Source organism: Salvelinus sp. IW2-2015, linkage group LG4q.1:29, assembly GCF_002910315.2.
Source record: "Salvelinus sp. IW2-2015 linkage group LG4q.1:29, ASM291031v2, whole genome shotgun sequence".
Classification (NCBI taxonomy): domain Eukaryota; kingdom Metazoa; phylum Chordata; class Actinopteri; order Salmoniformes; family Salmonidae; genus Salvelinus; species Salvelinus sp. IW2-2015.
The window spans coordinates 72,894,893-72,914,859 of NC_036842.1; the positions used below are offsets into that span (position 1 = coordinate 72,894,893).

At 43.6% G+C, this 19,967-nt stretch overlaps 2 protein-coding genes across 2 annotated transcripts in view; both read left to right on the top strand.

Annotated features, from left to right (window-relative positions):
- The first annotated feature begins 449 nt into the window (after positions 1-449).
- Positions 450-10,358, top strand: LOC111962511 (protein adenylyltransferase SelO-1, mitochondrial-like). Its single transcript, XM_070443100.1, has 9 exons — positions 450-1,165; positions 1,344-1,547; positions 1,652-1,829; positions 2,319-2,449; positions 2,647-2,924; positions 4,874-5,033; positions 5,317-5,506; positions 7,044-7,196; positions 7,339-10,358. Exons 1-9 carry the CDS (start codon positions 564-566, stop codon positions 7,564-7,566), a joined length of 2,124 nt encoding a protein of 707 aa, XP_070299201.1. The 5' UTR covers positions 450-563; the 3' UTR covers positions 7,567-10,358.
- Positions 10,359-10,585: 227 nt separating this feature from the next.
- LOC111962512 (mitogen-activated protein kinase 12) overlaps positions 10,586-19,967 on the top strand; it is an 18,089-nt gene continuing 8,707 nt past the window's right edge. Inside the window, 7 exon segments of the mRNA XM_023985652.3 lie at positions 10,586-11,509; positions 12,710-12,839; positions 13,328-13,386; positions 13,591-13,702; positions 13,834-13,863; positions 17,302-17,349; positions 17,739-17,853. Of these exon segments, the coding sequence (XP_023841420.2) occupies positions 11,391-11,509; positions 12,710-12,839; positions 13,328-13,386; positions 13,591-13,702; positions 13,834-13,863; positions 17,302-17,349; positions 17,739-17,853 (613 nt within the window). The 5' untranslated portion in view covers positions 10,586-11,390.

Below are 19,967 nucleotides of genomic sequence, written 5' to 3' on the forward strand. Positions count from 1 at the left end.
ATACAGACAGAACAACCTAATGCTTAGACGTGTGTTATAAATACCTGTACTGTCGAAGGCAATGCCCAGCTCAAATTTGTACTGGTATTTTAAGTGAACTCTCATGATTACATTTTTTTCTAAGAACGCTGCATGTCAGCAGGTCAGTTGTGTGTAATGTATTGGTTGGACTTGGAAGGGTAAAATACCATAACACCAACACGTATCACATACTTAATTTAAAAGGGCTAATGTTTGATTATTTTTTTTCATGATGGAGATGCCGAAGCAAGCAATGCATTTTAAATGGGAACATTTTGTATATTTCATTGTTTTAAATAAAATGTTTTATTTTAAAAAGTTGTTTTCATTCTATTTGTACTTATTCTGTCATTTTATCTAACATCTCTCATTAATTTAGACATTTAAGGATTCCTTGGCMGCCATTAGGCTGCCATGGCCAATGCACAAGTCTTAGTTCCGTCTCGTATCGTTTCCGGTAGGACCAATAATAGAGTAGCAAACCATTTCTGACAAACATCCGTAGTGCAGACCTGTGATAGCGTCGTATCTTGGAGGTGTGAATGAGGTCTCTGCTGYGTTTTAACAGACCTACCGGCTTTAGTTGGATGACTTCTTTAAAACTTCGTCTTGCACGGTCAAATTTTCTTCGCTCTGGTATTGTCGTCGTGGTTAGATACTTCTCCGCTGTTGTTATGGACGACATGGGTCTGGCGGTCAGTCGTTCACCGCTCGAGCGCCTCGAATTTGACAATGTCGCACTCAAGAAACTTCCACTGGATACATCAGAAGAACCTGGTCCGCGAAGGGTGACAGGAGCCTGTTTCTCTCGAGTAAAACCACAGCCAGTGGTCAAGCCCAGATTTGTGGCCGTTTCAAATGATGCTTTAGCTTTGCTTGGGCTGAACGCCATGGAGGTTCTGAACGACCCACTGGGTCCAGAGTACCTGAGCGGCTCCAAAGTAATGCCAGGGTCCGAGCCTGCAGCGCACTGCTACTGCGGTCACCAGTTCGGGTCATTCGCCGGACAGCTGGGGGACGGGGCGGCCTGCTATCTTGGTGAACTAAAAACTCCAGCAAACCAGTGCCCCGAACTTCTGCGAGAGAACCCCAGTGGCCGGTGGGAGATTCAGGTCAAAGGAGCTGGACTGACGCCCTACTCCAGGTTGGATAGTATTGCATAAGCATGACTAGACAGTTCCAAAAATTATTTAGCTAATGAATCTGTTTCCTCAGTCAAATTCATCWGTTTAAATACAGTTGACTATCATTGTAACTTAGCCTATGAAAATGTGCTAATGTTGTTGAATACATCTCTATCATATTTTCTCTTCTATTCCCAGACAAGCAGATGGGCGTAAGGTGCTGCGCTCCAGCATCAGGGAGTTTCTTTGCAGCGAAGCAGTGTTTGCTCTCGGGGTGCCCACCACGAGGGCGGGGTCGCTGGTGACCTCTGACAGCAAGGTGGTACGGGATGTGTATTACAGTGGGAACCCCCGCAAAGAGAGGTGCTCTGTGGTCCTCCGCATTGCACCCACCTTCATCAGGTGCGTAGCCTATCACATGTTCTCAGTCTCACAGTTATGGCAAATGACTTTAAGGAACAATACTAAAACGTGTCACTCTGATCATTGTGTTTGCGTGCGTGCAGGTTTGGGTCCTTTGAGATCTTCAAGGCGACTGATGAGAACACAGGCCGCCAGGGCCCTAGCTACGGCCATGATGCGATCAGAGGTCAGATGATAGATTATGTCATAGAGACCTTCTACCCAGAGATCCAGCAGAACCACACTGACAGAGTGGAGAGGAATGTGGCATTTTTCAGAGAGGTATAGTATAAACACCACTAGATTCAGTGAAGCATCCATGATTCATTATGTTAAAGTGTTCAGTAATGCTCTTAGGCTTTATGAACTTGAAGGATATCCTTTTATGTCCTTCATGAAAGTAAAACTAATTTGACTCAAAGCAGACTGTAGGCCTACATTTGAGCGCTCTCTATCCTTGACCTTTTTGTCATGGATCCAAGAACACTGCTATCCTCTTATCCTGTTAATCTGCTGTTGATAAGATGTTGAAGAAATACAGTGAGTGTGACACTGTCTTAGCACACACTGTGCTATTAATGAATTGTCTCATGAAAAATATTATTTGACCACCACAGCACAGTATATAATCCCTAAATATGTATTGCCTAACCCAGCACCTAAGCAAGAGATACATTTAAAGTTTAAACTACTAGACCCAAGTAATCTTCTCTTCCTTCTGTTCTGACACTGGTGCGTATTTGTGTGTGTGTGTTTGTCCCTGACTGGTAGGTGATGCTACGTACAGCTCGGCTGGTGGCCCAGTGGCAGTGTGTGGGTTTCTGCCATGGAGTCCTCAACACAGACAACATGAGCATTCTGGGACTCACAATAGACTATGGCCCCTATGGCTTCATGGACAGGTACGTCATACAGTACTCAGCAGCAGTCCATCTCTTCCACAGCAGTAGCCTTGACTAGCATGGATGGCTGACKTGCTTTATTTTATTTTTATTGTTGTCATCTTCAAACTTCAACTTCACTTTTAATGTACTTGTTACTGAATCCAAACAAGGGTCTGGCTTAACACTGCCTAATTCCCCCTCTATCTTGTCTGCAGGTTTGATCCTGACTTCATCTGCAATGCCTCAGACAACTCAGGCCGCTATTCCTATCAGGCCCAACCGGCTATCTGCCGCTGGAACCTGGCTCGCCTGGCTGAAGCCCTGGACCCAGAGCTMCCCCCAGGCCGGGCAGAGGCTGTTCTGGAAGAGTACCTGCCCCTCTACAACACCTTCTACCTGGGCAACATGAGGAAGAAGCTGGGCCTGCTGAGGAGGGAAGAACCGGAGGACGAGATGCTCATCACTGAGCTGCTGCAGACCATGCATAACACAGGTAGGGAGAGAGAGAGACATACTCACCGGACAGTTTATTAGGTACATCCATCTACACTGAACAAAAATACATCGCCTGTTTCTTGAGCTGAAATAAAAGGTCCTAGAAGTGTTCCATATGCACGAAAAGCTCATTTCTCCAACTTTGTGTACAAATTTGTATACATCCCTGTTGGTGAGCATTTCTCCTTTGGCAAGATAATCCATCCACCTGACAGGTGTGGCATAGGAAGAAGCTGATTAAACAGTATGATCATTACACGGGTYCTCCTTGTGCTGGGGACAATAAWAGTCCACTCTAAAATGTGCAGTTTTGTCACACAGCARAATGCCACAGATGTCTCATGTTTTGAGGGAGCATGCAATTGGCATGCTGACTGCAGGAATGTTCACCAGAGCGGTTGCCAGATAATTTTAATGTTAATTTCTCTATCATAAGCCACCTCCAACGTTGTTTAAGAGAATTTGTCAGTACGTCCAACCGGCCTCATATCGCAGACCACGTTTAACCATGCCAGACTAGGACCTCCACATCCGGCTTCTTAACCTGCGGAATCATCTGAGACCAGTCACTGGACAGCTGATGAAACTGTGGGTTTGCACAACCAAAGAAGTTCTGTACGAATTGTCAGAAACCATCTCAGGGAAGCTCATTTGCGTGCTCGTCATCCTCACTAGGGTAAATGCTCACCATCGATGGCCACTGGCACGCTGGAGAAGTGTGCTCTTCACGGATTAATCCCGGTTTCAACTGTACTAGGCAGATGGCAGACGGTGTCATGTGGGCAAGCAGTTTGCTGATGTCAATTTTGTGAACAGTGTTTCGTGGTGGTGGGGTTATGGTATGGGCAGGCATAAGCTACTGACAACGAACACAGTTGCATTTTATCGATTGCAATTGGACTGCACATAATTACTGTGACGAGATCTTGAGGCCCATTGTCGTGCCATTCATCTGCCGCCATCACCTCATGTTTCAGCATGATAATGCACGTCCCCATGTCGCAAAGATCTGTACATAATTCCTGGAAGCTGAAARTGTCCCAGTTCTTCCATGGCCTGGATACTCACCAGACATGTCAGCCTTTGAGCATGTTTGGGATGCTCTGGATCTACGTGTACGGCAGCGTGTTCCGGTTCCCGCCAATATCCAGCAACTTCCCACAGTCATTGAAGAGGAGTGGAACAATATTCCACAGGCCACCATCAACTCTATGCGAAGGAGATGTCACGCTTCATGAGGCTAATGGTGATCACACCAGATACTGACTGGTTTTCTGATCCACACCCCTACTTTTCCTTTTAAGGTATCTGTGCCCAACAGATTAATATCTTTATTCCCAGTTGTGAAATCCACAGATGAGGGCCTAATGAATTAACTGATGTACAGTAACTCAGTAAAATCTTATAAATTGTTACATGTTGTGTTTTATTTTTGTTCAGTGTAGTACCGGGTCAGACCCTCCTTTGCCTCCAGAACAGTTTTTTGTTTGTAACACCATTCTCGTTAAACCCTAGACACTTGTGCGTGAAAAGCCCAGGACGGTGGCCGTTTCTGAAATACTGGGTCTGGCGCGCTTGGCACCGACGATCGTACCACGCTCAAAGTTGCTTAGGTCACTRGTTTTGCCCATTCTAACGCTCAATCGAACTGTAACCGAATGCCTGTCTGCCTGTTTTATATAACAAGCCACGGCCACGGCGATCCATTTTCGTGAACGGGGTGGTGTACCTAATAAACTGGTTGGTGAGTGTACATAACAAAGCTATGGGGAATGAGGAGGGACAAACAACTGAGGGGTGTGCCGCAGAACACTCAGCACTGATGCATAGAAAGATGATTCACGGTCACATCATTCACACAGAAAAAATMTTGCCAGTAGAAGACAGCTATGACACTGACTAAGCATGACTGATTTAATCTCTGATCCTTCTCTTCCTGGACACTAGGAGCAGACTTCACCAACACATTCCGCTGTCTGAGCCAGATCCCCTGCCCCACTGAGGGAGATGAGGAAGGAGTCATCAAAATGGCCAAAGACCTCCTCCTGGAGCAGTGTGCCTCTCTGGAGGAGCTCAAGGCTGCCAACAAGCCCAGCATGGACCCACGGTGAGAGAATATATTGACATGAGCAGTGAGAACACAGGTAATGGTTTGTTGGAAGCTTCTTGGTCTTGGGTCATTGAAGCTGTAGTAGAGCTTTGGAATTTGGTCAATAATACAGTAGTGGACATAGTCCATTGGATGGACATGATCCTCTGACCCAAGTTTGTCTATTATAGTCCTTCATCTCTTTCCTCTTCCTCTGCCTCTCCCTTTCTATTAGTTTTTTTTTTTATGATCYCATTTTTGACATTTTTTATTAAGACACCACTCTCCCTTCACCCTTCAGTGAGTTGGCCATGCTGCTGCAGTTGGCCCAGAGCAACCCGTCCCTGTTCCAGATGGTATCAGACCGGAGGACGGTGGCCATGCAGCTGGAGAAGCTGGGCAGGCTGAAGGAGCTGCTTGAGGCTGATGAGGTAGAGGTCAAGGCCAAGCACAGGGAGGACTGGGCCACCTGGATCACTTCATACAGGCAAGTGCTTGTATTTTTAAAGCATCTCAGAAAAAGTCCTAGGAATCCTGTTAACRTGTTTTAAGACAACAAAAAACTCCCAGCTCAGGGTAGGTTTTAGAATCTTGCTAAGACACTGCTCAAACTCTGAGCCAGAAGTAAAAATCAACTCACAAAAGTTTTCAGCTAGTAATCACAACAGTTTGAGGTACCGCAAAGGAAAGATAGTGATGACATTCATTGACATTGTTACAAATGATTGGAAATAACCAATTGCGATGAGGCATGCCAGCTGTGAACGCTATAGCACGCTTCAGACAACCACTGTGAATGTGACTGTACATCAAATGTTGCCATGGTTAAATGTTTGATATAATTTTTGCCTGACATCACTTTGCCTACTCTTAATTGTTGCCGATGTGATTGCACTGAATCYTACAGTATGATGGTTTTTAGAAGAGGAATTTCGATAATATTACTGCTATATCAACACACTCGTCACTSCCGTTCAACAACTTTAAATCGCTTTGGCACAGTAGGCATCAAGTTACTTGACAATAATGTTGCAGAAAATGTTTGAAAGGTTTATAATTTTCACCGAACACAATCAAAGTTAAAATAGGGCCTAGATGCTTTCAATTGCCCAAGTTATAGGCATTTAGGAATATATTTTTAACAATGTGATATTGCTCTCCTAAGGGATAACTTTAAATAACATAATATAGGTTGATTTAAATAATGTATTAGTCTAGTGGTTCTAAATATTTAGGCATATGATGTGAATTAGGCCTCATGTCAAATCATTCTCAAAAGATCCTATTGCATGTAGGCCTAGATTGTTTATAGGTTGAGCATTATCAAAACATTATTTTAACAACTCTGAAGCAATTGCCTGTCTATGGTGCAGGAACCACTGACTCGCTGCCTTTTTCTATTATCAAAACACCTGCTGGTAACTCCTTAACAGGTTAGGACGCCTCATGAGGTCTCCTTAATATCTTTCGACTAGGTGGGACTCTTATGACTAAAGAGGCTTCATGCATAGCTTTTATTTTTACCCATAAGATTAGGGGTAAAATGTCTCTTCTCAATAGTTACAACTAATTCTCTACTCTGCGACGCTTTGTGGATACAGCCKCAGGTCTTCCTGTCTTAATCAATATGATCCAAAAGGCAAAACTGATCCTAGATCAGCACTACTATTCCACACAGTGAATACAGGCCCTGAATTGAACTTGCCTTTTTGACACTATATGAAGGTAACTCTACCATCAMATATATTGCTTTAGAAATGTAGCATTGGGAGAGGATGAGAAGGGAAGGGAATAAAAGCTTAGAAAAAAAGCAGGTTGGTCTGTTTGCAGTAGATGTGGTGTTAGTCGCAGTTATTTGACTATGCCAGCCCGTCCTCTGAACAGTGGGGGGTTTCATTAGGCACTAAACGGAAGAAAACTGACATAGGAAGAGACTAACTGCATGCTCGTTTTTGTTCTCCGTTGCAAAGCATTTTTCTCGGGTGTGCCCTAATGAATCTAATTCTGTGTTGTGACTGGTGCAGGGAGCGTCTGGCTAGGGAGGTTGAGGGCCAAAATGACGTCCAGGCACTGCAGGAGGAGAGAGTGAAGGTGATGGATGGCACCAACCCACGATATGTCCTCAGGAACTACATTGCCCAGAATGCAATAGAGGCAGCCGAGAACGGAGACTTCAGTGAGGTCAGTCTCCGATCAAGCAATGATGTCACCAGAACAGTAGGATTCTCAATAGGAAGGGAAAAACATGATGTCTCTGCCTTTACTTGCTTTTCTGGATTTCCCTCTCATTGTTTGATCTTTCTCCCATCTCTCTGTGTCCTAGGTCCAGCGTGTGTTGAAGGTTCTGGAAAAGCCTTTCTCTACCCAGCTGGGTCTGGAGCAGCTGAGCTGGCTGGGCCGGGGGGGGGCGGAGGGGCAGAGGAATGAGGGTGGAGAGGAAGAGGAGGAGGCACAGCAGGGGGCAGAAGCAGCATCCTCCCGAATGCGTGTTCCCTATGACAGCAAGCCCCCGGTTTGGGCCAATGAAATCTGTGTCACCTGATCTTCGTAGTCCCTTCCCTGACAGTAAACCCACCTAAAGTTACAAGCGAGTCACTCAGTATTTTCTTCACCTCTGTTTACCTTTACCTCTCCACTCTCTCGCTTTACTTGGGTGGGTAATGTCAAGGAAAGTACATTTATGAGTTAAGATGCTACTATGTCAATCAGTCAGTCTATAGAGGAGAGGATGTGTTAAGAGTTTTAGCAAATTTCAGAGTACAACCCCAGAAATTTGAAATCACACCTTTGATCCAAGTGATAATTACATTTATGGAAATATCACGTCTTTAGTAGATCTAWACTCTTAATACAGATACAGATCCCGCTCTGTAGATCTGCGTAGCCTATTAGCTGTCTGGTTATGAATGACGGCCCAGACGTCCAGTCCTACAGTGACCCGTCTGAGTCTGAGAGACTAGGAGTATCACCTCAATATACCAAATATCATGTGTGTGTAATGTGTCTGTATGCGTGTGAAAAGGAATGATTGTATATGACGATTTACATATCCTCTGAATCGTACAGAATGGTTCACGTATGTGACTGACTGAGCCGCAAATGACTTAGCGCACAAGTATAACATAATTACCAACATTTACACTACCGGTCAAAAGTTTTAGAACACCTACTCATTCTCATTTGCATATTAAATCATAAAATATATGTATATTTCCCATGGTTTTCTTGGTTGACAATAGCAGTTTTGAAGCTTCCTGGAAAATGTAGGCAATACATAGAATGTTATCATGACCTACAACAATGTTGTGGTGTTCTATTTGTGCAATGAAGCACTAAGTGGTCAGTATTATGGCTGCTATGACATATATACACTACCGGTAAAAAGTTTTAGAGCACCTTCTCATTCAAGAGTTTTTATTTTGACTTTTCTACATTGTAGAATAATAGTGAAGACATCAAAACTGAAATAAAACATATGTAATCATGTAGTAACCAAATAATTGTTGAATAAATCAAAATATACTTTATATTTGAGATTCTTCAAATAGTCACCCTTTGCCTTGATGACAGCTTTGCACACTTGGCATTCTCTCAACCAGCTTCACCTGGAATGCTTTRCCAACAGTCTTGAAGGAGTTCTCACATATGCTGAGCACTTGTTGGCTGCTTTTCCTTCACTGTGCAGTCTGACTCATCCCAAACATATCACTTATCCCAAACATATCAATTTGGTTGAGGTCGGGGGATTGTGGAGGCCAGGTCATCTGACGCAGCACTCCATCACTCTCCTTTTTGGTAAAATAGTCCTTACACAGGCTGGAGGTGTGTTCGGTCATTGTCCTGTTGAAAAACAAATAATAGTCCCACTAAGCCCAAATGAGATGGGATGGCGTATCGCTGTGGTAGGCATGCTGGTTAAGTGTGCCTTGAGTTCTAAATAAATCACAGACAGTGTCACCAGCAAAGCAAACCTCCTCCATGCTTTACATTGGGAAATGCATATGTGGAGATCATCTGTTCATTCACACCACATCTCACAAAGACACAGCGGTTGGAACCAAAAATCTCCAATTTGGACTCCAGACCAAAGGACAAATTTGCACCAGTCTAATGTCCATTGCTCGTGTTTCTTGGCCCAAGCAAGTCTCTTCTTATTGTTGTCCTTTTAGTAGTGGGTTCTTTGCAGCAATTTGACCATGAAGGCCTGATCCACACAATCTCTGAACAGTTGATATTGAGATGTGTCTTTTACTTGAACTCTGTTAAGCATTTAGTTGGGCTGCAATTTCTGAGGCTGGTAACTCTAATGAACTTATCCTCTGCAGCAGAGGTAACTGGGTCTTCAATTCCTGTGGCGGTCCTCATGAGAGCCAGTTTCATGATAGAGCTTGATGGTTTTTGCGACTGCACTTGAAAAAACTTTTGAAGTTCTTAACATTTTCCGTATTGACTGACCTTCATTTCTTAAAGTAATGATGGACTGTCGTTTCTCTTTGCTTATTTGAGCTGTTCTTGGGCTATGTTCTGTATACCCCCCTTGTCACAACAACTGATTGGCTCAAACGCATTAAGAAGGAAAGAAATTCCACTATTTAACTTTTAACAAGGCACACCTGTTAATTGAAATGCATTCCAGGMGACTACCTCTTGAAGCTGGTTGAGAGAATGCCAAGAGTGTGTAAAGCTGTCAAGGCAAAGGGTGGCTATTTGAAGAATCTCAAATATATTTTGATTTGTTTAACACTTTTTTGGTTACTACATGATTTCATATGTGTTATTTCATAGTTTTGATGTCTTCACTATTATTCTACAATGTASAAAATAGTCYAAATAAAGAAAAACCCTTGAATGAGAAGGTGTTGTAAAACATTTTACCACTTAGTGCTTCATTGCACAAATAGAACACCACAACATTGTTGTAGGTCATGATAACATGCCTACATTTTCCAGGAAGCTTCAAAACATTTGTGGAATTTGCTTTTGTGGCTTGTTCCTTGGTCACTTGAATTTCTTTAACTTTTGATATGTTATGGCTCAAAGTTTAGCTGTTCATAATATTGAAAAAGCCATTCCATTAAAATTATATTTTTGGAAGTTGGAAGGTTTTACTCTGAGATAAAAAGGAAAACTGTGTGCACTACTCAAACGGCTTGTCTTCTCTTGGGCAGGGCTCAAGTCTGTTAATATTGATCAGTTGGAGCTTTTCTCTCAAAAGAAAGGAAAAAATATTGATTATAATAGAACAGACTATCCTAAAGTTATAATCCCTCACAAAAACCAATGAGATTCTTACATTATRGTTTTTATTTCTTTGTTATTAAAGTAGATATGATATTCAATATATTCTCTTCTGAGAGCTTCCTCTATATGTGAATTGTAGTCAGTAAACTTCAACAAAAATCTATATTGGCTGTTGTCACTTTATGCACACCCATGCATAGGCCTACATATGCACAACAGTATAGTCTACATTGATTTATATTGCAGCTTGTCTCTTCATGTCTAGATTATATAACGTTGCATGTGAATTATTGATGTTGCTCATGTTGAACAGTAAATACTAGAGCCTGCCACACCTYCCATAAAATATATTTTCTTTGTTTCTTTGCAGAAATGTTCAGAAAAAAATACTTGAATCAATTTTATTTAACTGTTTCAAGATATGCTGTTTCTTTCTCCCAAACATGTTGGACAAGTGTGTGCAGTGTATCCTGGTATTGTGTATCTTATGTCTGTTCCTCAGGCCTACACACAACTTTGCGAGTCTCTCCAACCAACCTTGGRGCTGTGGGAGGAATGTCTGTACCCTTGTGGACTCCTCAATGCACATGTCCCAGCAAGCCCTGAATACACTACACTGTAGGCTACACCTCAACATGGCCAATGCAGAAAGACYTATAAGGAGCAGCAACATCAAACAGGCCTGTAAAGATTTAACTTACACCCAGTCATACTTGTATTCTATCCTGGGTTTGACTTGTATACCATTGATATTCTGATCTTCCAGGTTATATAGTTATTATATAGTTATTAAATAATAGGGTGCTTTCTTGAAACTATATTCTACTCTGCAGACATGTGAAAATGACAAACTTGTCACAGTTTATTTGTCCAAACAGAACTCATACAACATTAATCAGCAGTTATATTGTGCACACAGCATTGGATGTGCTGTCACACTACGCTTCATAAGACGCGGGAGTGGCTGTGCTGTGGTTGACTCCTGCAGGCGGCGCCTAGTTGCGCGTTAGACGCGCTGCGTATACTGTGACGAGAATTTCAAGAACGCATAGGTAGGACAATTGGTGTGTAAACCAAACTGGGAAATCACCTCTTGGGACACATAGTGATTTTGTTAAGAAGTGGTCAAATAAGATGTCGAGCCGGACCAGACCTGGCTACTGTCGCCAGGACGTGAACAAAACCARCTGGGAGGTACCCGAGCAGTACCGGGAGCTGAAACAGGTGGGGACGGGGGCTTACGGTACAGTCTGGTAAGTGTCGTGGCAACTGGGGTCGAAAGAGATGTAACATCTAACGTTATGTATGTTTTGGTGCACTTTGACATAGTTTAGACTATTCTAAATGTTATATACCTAAAGCGGTGTGGTTAAATTTCGCATGTGACTAGGTTTTGTTTGTTCTCAGTTCGAGAGAAAACAGCACCTCTTGAGTTTCACGCCAAAGCGAGGGGCACTTCCTTATTTGAGGGCAGATTTCTCTGTATCACCTCAACCCATTTTGACATTTCACAGCCTTTTTGCATTCTAATCTCACWGTTGTCTGGAAGTACCCATCTTGAATAGGGTACTCATTCTAATAATGTAGGCTAAACTAGAGCCTAGAATAGAATGACAATATGTATGAAACTAAAAAATTAAACTAAGTGTATTATTCCTACATCACTAAAAAGTTACAAACGCTCCGAAACAGATCTTTAAATAATTTGCACATTGCCATTGCACTCTAGTCACATTACCTTTGTGTGACTGGCAGCATAGGTCCTTACATTGAGTACAACAGTATGAGTCATAATGCATATAAAAACTAGTGGTCAAACAGGGAAATGTTTCCAATCGTTTTTGCACCATTCATAAAAAAAAAAAAAATATTATATATATATATATATTTGTTTTAACCTTTTATTTAACTAGGCAAGGCGGTTAAGAACAAATTCTTATTTACAATGACGGCCAAACCCGGACGACGCTGGGCCAATTGTGTGCTGCCCTATGGGACTCCCAATGTGTGATACAGCCTAGATTCGAACCAGGGTGTCTGTAGTGATGCATCTAGCGCTGAGATGCAGTGCCTTAGACCACTGCGCCACTCGGGAATTCCCATAGGGGATTTTAGAAACACTTAAAGAAATGGCTGTGTGTTGTATAGGCTCTGTGGGCGTGTCCAGAGTTGTCAACTGGCTGAATGCCAAAATGTAACACAAGACTCAACTCAGCCTTCCAATGTGGTTCATTTGTATTTGTTGTGAGTTGTACTACAAAGAAGCATCACTTTCTATGTTTGGCTGGGAAATGGTGTACAGGCGGTGGGAAGGGATGTTTAAKAATTGAATTAACCTGATTCTGCAATTGTATAGGACTCAAAGCTTAAAGTTTTAAATCACTTTTTGAGGACCTTYTACTTCTTTCTCTCTCCCTCCAACACCTCAACCTCATCTCCATGTCTGTCTCCAGCTCTGCGGTGGACTTCAGGACAGGGACCAAGGTGGCCATTAAGAAGCTCCACAGGCCCTTCCAGTCTGAGCTCTTTGCTAAGAGGGCCTATCGGGAGCTGAGGCTGCTCAAACACATGAAACATGAAAATGTAAGKCCTGCAAGCCTATAGTCCAAAATCAACTCTTATCCTGTTTCAATGCATTACTTTAGTCCTTGAGGTTTGTAGTCCTCAAGGTGTTTCCCGCCRTGAGTGACACTAAGTAATTGCAATCAAGCAGGACAGCAGGTAGCCTAGTGTTTTAATAATAATATATTTTTTAACTTGCTCACCAACAGAACAGCAAAATAACATGGAAAATTATAAATATTTCAACAAGAACATAACTGTATATTAATATCAATCTCTTCCAGTTGAGCCAGTTACCGAAAGGTCGCTGGTTGGAATCCCTGAGCAGGCTAGGTGAAAAATCTGTCGATGTGCCCGTGAGCAAGGCAATTATCCAGAGCGACTTACAGGCGCAATTAGGGTTAAGAACGTCTGTTAAGTGACTTGCATGTAAATGTAGCCTATAATATATCAAATACAACCCTTATTAAATACCTTATGAGTTGTTTCTGTTCTCTCCCTGGGACCAGGTTATTGGCCTTGTCAATGTATTCACTGCAGACCTCTCCTTGGACAGATTCCATGACTTGTGAGTACACTTGTGTTTTCATATTTGGGCACAATAGCTCACGAACCTCAAGTAAACTAAAACAGGAGACACAATATCCACGTTCCACCACTGGATATTTAGCTAAGTCGTTGTTCCATCTTTCCTCTTCATGTTGGTTGGTTATTGTGAAGATAATAGACATTTTAGTCTCTCGAAATCTGTCCCTCCCTCCCTGTCGCTCAGCTATCTGGTGATGCCTTTCATGGGAACAGATCTGGGGAAGTTGATGAAGTTACAGAATCTCTCGGAGGACAAAGTACAGTTCCTGGTGTATCAGATGCTGAAGGGACTCAAGGTGTSTCTCACATAGCCACAAATAATCTCATTGATAAATATTTCTACACAGAGTCCATAAATACAATTTGATTTGATTTGACCCTACTGCTGTATGTTATTGATGGAAATTGTTGTAATCTTTTATTACAGTATATCCATTCTGCTGGCATCATTCATAGGGTGAGTGAATCTCCTTTTTTCCTGTGTGTATCAAATCAAAGTTTATTTGTCACGTGTGCCGAATACAACAGGTGTAGTAGACCTTACAGTGAAATGCTTACTTACAGGCTCTAACCAATAGTGGAAAAAAATAGTTAAGTAAAAAATAAAAAGACAGTGAAAAATAAAAGTAGCGAGGCTACATACAGACACCGGTTAGTCAGGCTGATTGAGGTAGTATGTACATGTAGATATGGTTAAAGTGACTATGCATATATGATAAACAGAGAGTAGCAGCAGCGTAAAAGAGCGGTGGGGCGGGGGGTGCACACAAACCAAATAGTCCGGGTAGCCATTTGATTACCTGTTCAGGAGTTTTATGGCTTGGGGATAAAAACTGTTGAGAAGCCTTTTTCTCCTTGACTTGGCACTCCAGTACCGCTTGCCATGCGGTAGTAGAGAGAACAGTCTATGACTGGGGTGGCAGGGGTCTTTGACAATTTTTAGGGCRTTCCTCTGACACTGCCTGGTGTAGAGGTCCTGGATGGCAGGCAGCTTAGCCCCAGTGATGTACTGTGCCGTACGCACTACCCTCTGTGTAGTGCCTTGCGGTCGGAGGCCGAGCAATTGCCGTACCAGGCAGTGATGCAACCAGTCAGGATGCTCTCGATGTTGCAGCTGTAGAAACTTTTGAGGATCTCAGGACCCATGCCAAATTTTTTTAGTTTCCTGAGGGGGAATAGGCTTAGTCGTGCCCTCTTCACGACCGTCTTGGTGTGTTTGGACCATTCTAATTTGTTGGTGATGTAGACACCAAGGAACTTGAAGCTCTCAACCTGCTCCACTACAGCCCCGTCAATGAGAATGGGGGCGTGATCAGTCCTCCTTTTCCTGTAGTCCACAATRATCTCCTTAGTCTTGAGTTGAGGGATAGGTTGTTATTCTGGCACCACCGGGCAGGTCTCTGACCTCCCTATAGGCTGTCTCGTCATTGTCGGTGATCAGGCCTACCACTGTTGTCATCTGCAAACTTAATGATGGTGTTGGAGTTGTGCCTGGCCATGCTTTCGTGGGTGAACAGGGAGTACAGGAGGGGACTGAGCATGTACCCCTTGGGGGCTCCAGTGTTGAGGATCAGCGTGGCAGACGTGTTGCTATCTACCCTCACCACCTGGGGGCGGCCCGTCAGTAAGTCCAGGATTCAGTTGCAGAGGGAGGTGTTTAGTCCRAGGATCCTTAGCTGAGTGATGAGCTTTGAGGGTACTATGGTGTTGAACGCTGAGCTGTAGTCAATGAATAGCATTCTCACATAAGTGTTCCTTTTGTCCACGTGGGAAAGGTCAGTGTGGAGTGCAATAGAGATTGCATCATCTGTGGATCTGTTTGGGTGGTATGGGGGGGACGACATCCTCAATGCACTTATTGATAAAGCCAGTGACTGATGTGGTGTACTCCTCAATGCCATCGGAAGAATCTCGGAACATGTTCCAGTCTGTGATAGAAAAACAGTCCTGTAGTTTAGCATCRGCTTTATCTGACCACTTTTTTATAGACCGAGTCACTGGTGCTTCCTGCTTTAATATTTGCTTGTAAGCAGGAATCAGGAGGATAGAGTTGTGGACGGATTTAACAAATGGAGGGCGAGGGAGAGCATTGTGCACATCTCTGTGTGGAGTACAGGTGATCTAGATTTMTTTRTTCTTCCTCTGGTTGCACATTTAACATGTTGATAGAAATTTGGTAGAACTGATTTAAGTTTCCCTGCATTCAAATCAAATTTATTTAMATAGCCCTTCGTACATCAGCTGATATCTCAAAGTGCTGTACAGAAACCCAGCCTAAAACCCCAAACAGCAAGCAATGCAGGTGTAGAAGCACAGTGGCTAGGAAAAACTCCGCTAGAAGGCCAAAACTAGGAAGAAACCTAGAGAGGAACCAGGCTATGAGGGGTGGCCAGTCCTCTTCTGGCTGTGCTGGGTGGAGATTATAACAGAACATGGCCAAGATGTTCAAATGTTCATAAATGACCAGCATGGTCAAATAATAATAATCACAGTGGTTGTCGAGGGTGCAACAAGTCAGCACTCAGTAGTAAATGTCAGTTGGCTTTTCATAGCCGATCATTCATAGTATCTCTACCGCTCCTGCTGTCTCTAGAGAGTTGAAAACAGCAGGTCTGGGACAGGTAGCACGTCCGGTGAACAGGTCAGGGTTCCATAGCCGCAGGCCAGAACAGTTGAAACTGGAGCAGCAGCACGGCCAGGTGGACTGGGGACAGCAATGAGTCATCATGCAGGTAGTCCTGAGGCATGGTGCTAGGGTCAGGTCCTCCGAGAGAGAGAAAGAAAGAGAGAAAAGAGATTATTAGAGAGGGCAATAACTTTAAATTCACACAGGACACCGGATAAGACAGGAGAAGTACTCCAGATATAACAGACTGACCCTAGCCCCCCGACACATAAACTACTGCAGCATAAATACTGGAGGCTGAGACAGGAGGGGTCCGGAGACACTGTGGCCCCATCCGATGATACCCCTGGACAGGGCCAAACAGGCATTAAAGTCTCCGGCCACTAGGAGCGCCGCCTCTGGGTGAGCGGTTTCCTGTTGACTTATTTCCTTATACAGCTGACTGAGTGCGGTCTTAGTGGCAGCTTCTGTCTGTGGTGGTAAATAAACAGCCAAGAAAGTATAGCTGAAAACTCTCTAGACAAGTAGTGGCCTACAATTTATCACAATATACTCTACTTCAGGGGAGCAAAATCTGGAGACTCCCATATATTTCGTGCACCAGCTGTTGTTTACAAATATGCACAGACCGCCCCCCCTCGTCTTACCAGAGTGTGCTGTTCTATCTTGCCGGTGCAGCGTATATCCCTCTAGCTGAATATCCATGTCATCATTCAGCCACGATTCTGTGAAACATAAGATATTATAGTTTTTGATGTCCCGTTGGTAGGATATTCGTGATCCTACCTCGTCTAATTTATTGTCCAATGATTGCACGTTGGCGAGTAATATTGACGGTAACGGCAGCTTTCCCACTCGCCTCCTGCGGGTCCTCACGAGGCATCCCGCTCTGTGTCCTCTAAACCTGCGTCTCCTCCTCTTGCAAATAACGGGGATGTTGGCCCTGTCGGGTGTTTGGAGAATGTCCTGTGCTTCCTGGTTGTTTAAGAAAAAATCTTTGTCTCATCTGAGGTGAGTGATCGCTGTCCTGATATCCAGAAGCTCTTTTTTTGCTGTAAGATACGGTGGCAGAAACATTATGTACAAAATAAGTTACAAATAACATGAAAAGACCCCACATAATAGCACAATTGGTTGGGCGCCCGTAAAACTGCTGCCATTTCTTCCGGTGCCATTTTCACGCGTGTGTGTGTATGCACGAGCCTGTGTAATGCAAGTGTGCGTGTGTGAGGCCCCTCAAAATYACCCACTTAATGTTTGTATCTGCAGGACCTCAAACCTGGGAATCTGTCTGTTAACCAGGAATGTGAGCTCAAGGTACACAGTCACACACACAGTGCTCTGATAACCTAAATAAACATTCCACCATTGTGTCCAGCTCCACTGTCAATAACTCAGTCTGTGGCTTAACGGCCTCTGCACAGGCCAACAGACAACATTTRGCTCTGTTGTCATGGTTTGATGTTTGAGCACAGTTTTGCAGCAATAATAACTTCCATAATAATAACTTGCATAGTATTTCGTAGTCATAAACTGTCCCATTGATGTGCAATTTATTATTAGTAGGACTGATTTTGTAAATGGCATATGATTGTGATAGAGTATGTGGTTGTTTTACCTTAATTGAATGAAGAGCGRGTCTGCTGAATGACTCAAATGTAAATGTATTGTCCAGTAATAATAAAAGCATGTTGTGTCTGTGTCAGATCCTGGACTTTGGGTTGGCGCGGCAGGCTGACAGTGAGATGACAGGCTACGTAGTGACTCGCTGGTACAGAGCCCCAGAGGTCATCCTCAGCTGGATGCACTACACCCAGACTGGTCAGTACACTTCGCAAAACTAATCTTAATTGGTCCAGGATTTGTGTTGGTAAGCCACTGATGGTTAAGGCTAATACTGGGATACATACAATTGATCCTAGATTGGATCCTCTACAAGGATGTAAAGTAATCTGAGTGGTCTATGTAGATGACCGTGTCTACTGAATGCATTGCATACTGTATGTAGTGTACATTGAAGCCTATGGACGATGGTAGAATGTCCATTAGGTGGTGCTCTGTTCTYTATTTTTGCCTAGTGATAAATGCACTCAAACATGGTTTTATCAGCTCTGAACACCAGTCATGTTAATTGAGGTTCWTTCTATCAAAAACAGTTTATTCATGACTGCCTTGTCAGGAAACTTAAGGAGAGAGATGCTGCTTACAAACACGCAAGGTGACCAGGGACTATTGTATGGTTAAACAGTACAGATATGACCTACYGACGACGCAATCGCCATTACACTGCCCTCACCCACCTGGACAAAAGGAATGCATATGTGAGGATGCTGTTTATTGTCTGCAGCTTGGCCATAGTGCACTCTAAGCTCACCACAAAGCTCACGGCACTGGGACTGAACTCCTCTCTATGCAATTGGGTCCTGGACTTCCTGACGGGCCGTCACCAGGTGGTGAAGGTAAGCAACATTACCTCCTCCGCACTAATCCTCAACACGAATGCGTCCTCAGTCCCCTCCTGTACTCCCGTATACCCACGACTGCATGGCCTCACACAGTTCCAACTCAGTGGCGGCACGGCAGTAGTAAGCCTGATTACCAACAACAACGAGAAGGCCTACAGACACACACTGACAGCGTGGTACCAGATAAACAACCTCTCCCTCAATGTCAGCAAAACAAATGAGCTGATTGTGGACTTCAGGAGGAACCACATTTGGCACGCCCCATCCTCATCAACTGGGCCGTCGCGGAGACGGTCAAAAACGGCAAGTTCCTCAGCAGTTTGAATCGGTCAAACCACACGGACACCTTGGTGCAGAAGGCACGACATCGACTCTTCATCCTCTGGAGTCTGACGAAATTTGTCCTGTCCCAATGGCCTTCAGTGTTCTACAGGATCACCATTGAGAGCATTACCCCCCCCATATGAACATTTACCTTGCCCCTCCCCGATGGACATTTATTGTTGAAAATATAATATTGTTTCATTCACTTCTCTTTTTAACCTGCACTGTTGAAGCTCAGAGTTTAAGAATTTCACTGTATCCTCAAATCAAATCAAATCAATTTTATTAGTCACATACACATGGTTAGCAGATGTTAATGCGAGTGTAGCGAAATGCTTGTGCTTCTAGTTCCGACAATGCAGTATAAACCAACAGTAAGCTAACCTAACAATCCACAACTACTACCTTACACCACACAAGTGTAAAGGGTAAAGAATATTGTACATAAAGATATATGAATGAGTGGTGGTACAGAACGGCATAGGCAAGATGCAGTAGATGGTATAGAGTACGGTCTTATACATATGAGATGAGTACTGTAGGGTATGTAAACATAAAGTGGATAGTTTAAAGTGGGCTAGTGGTACATGTATTACATAAAGATGGCAAGATGAGTAGATGATATAGAGTACAGTATATACATATGAGATGGGTAATGTAGGGTATGTAAACATTATATTAAGTGGCATTGTTTAAAGTGGCTAGTGGTACATTTTTACATAATTTTCCATCAATTCCCATTTTTAAAGTGGCTGGAGTTGAGTCAGTATGTTGGCAGCGGCCGCTAATGTTAGTGGTGGCTGTTTAACAGTCTGATGGCCTTGAGATAGAAGCTGTTTTTCAGTCTCTCGGTCCCTGCTTTGATGCACCTGTACTGACGCTCGGCCTTCTGGATGATAGCGGGGTGAACAGGCAGTGGCCTTGGGTGGTTGTTGTCCTTTGATGATCTTTATGGCCTTCCTGTGACATCCGGGTGGTGTAGGTGTCCTGGAGGGCAGGTAGTTTGCCCCCGGTGATGCGTTCTGCAGACGCTCCCTAACCCTAGGAGAGCCTTACGGTTGTGGGCGGAGCAGTTGCCGTACCAGGCGGTGATACAGCCCGACAGGATGCTCTCGATTGTGCATCTGTAGAAGTTTGGTGAGTGCT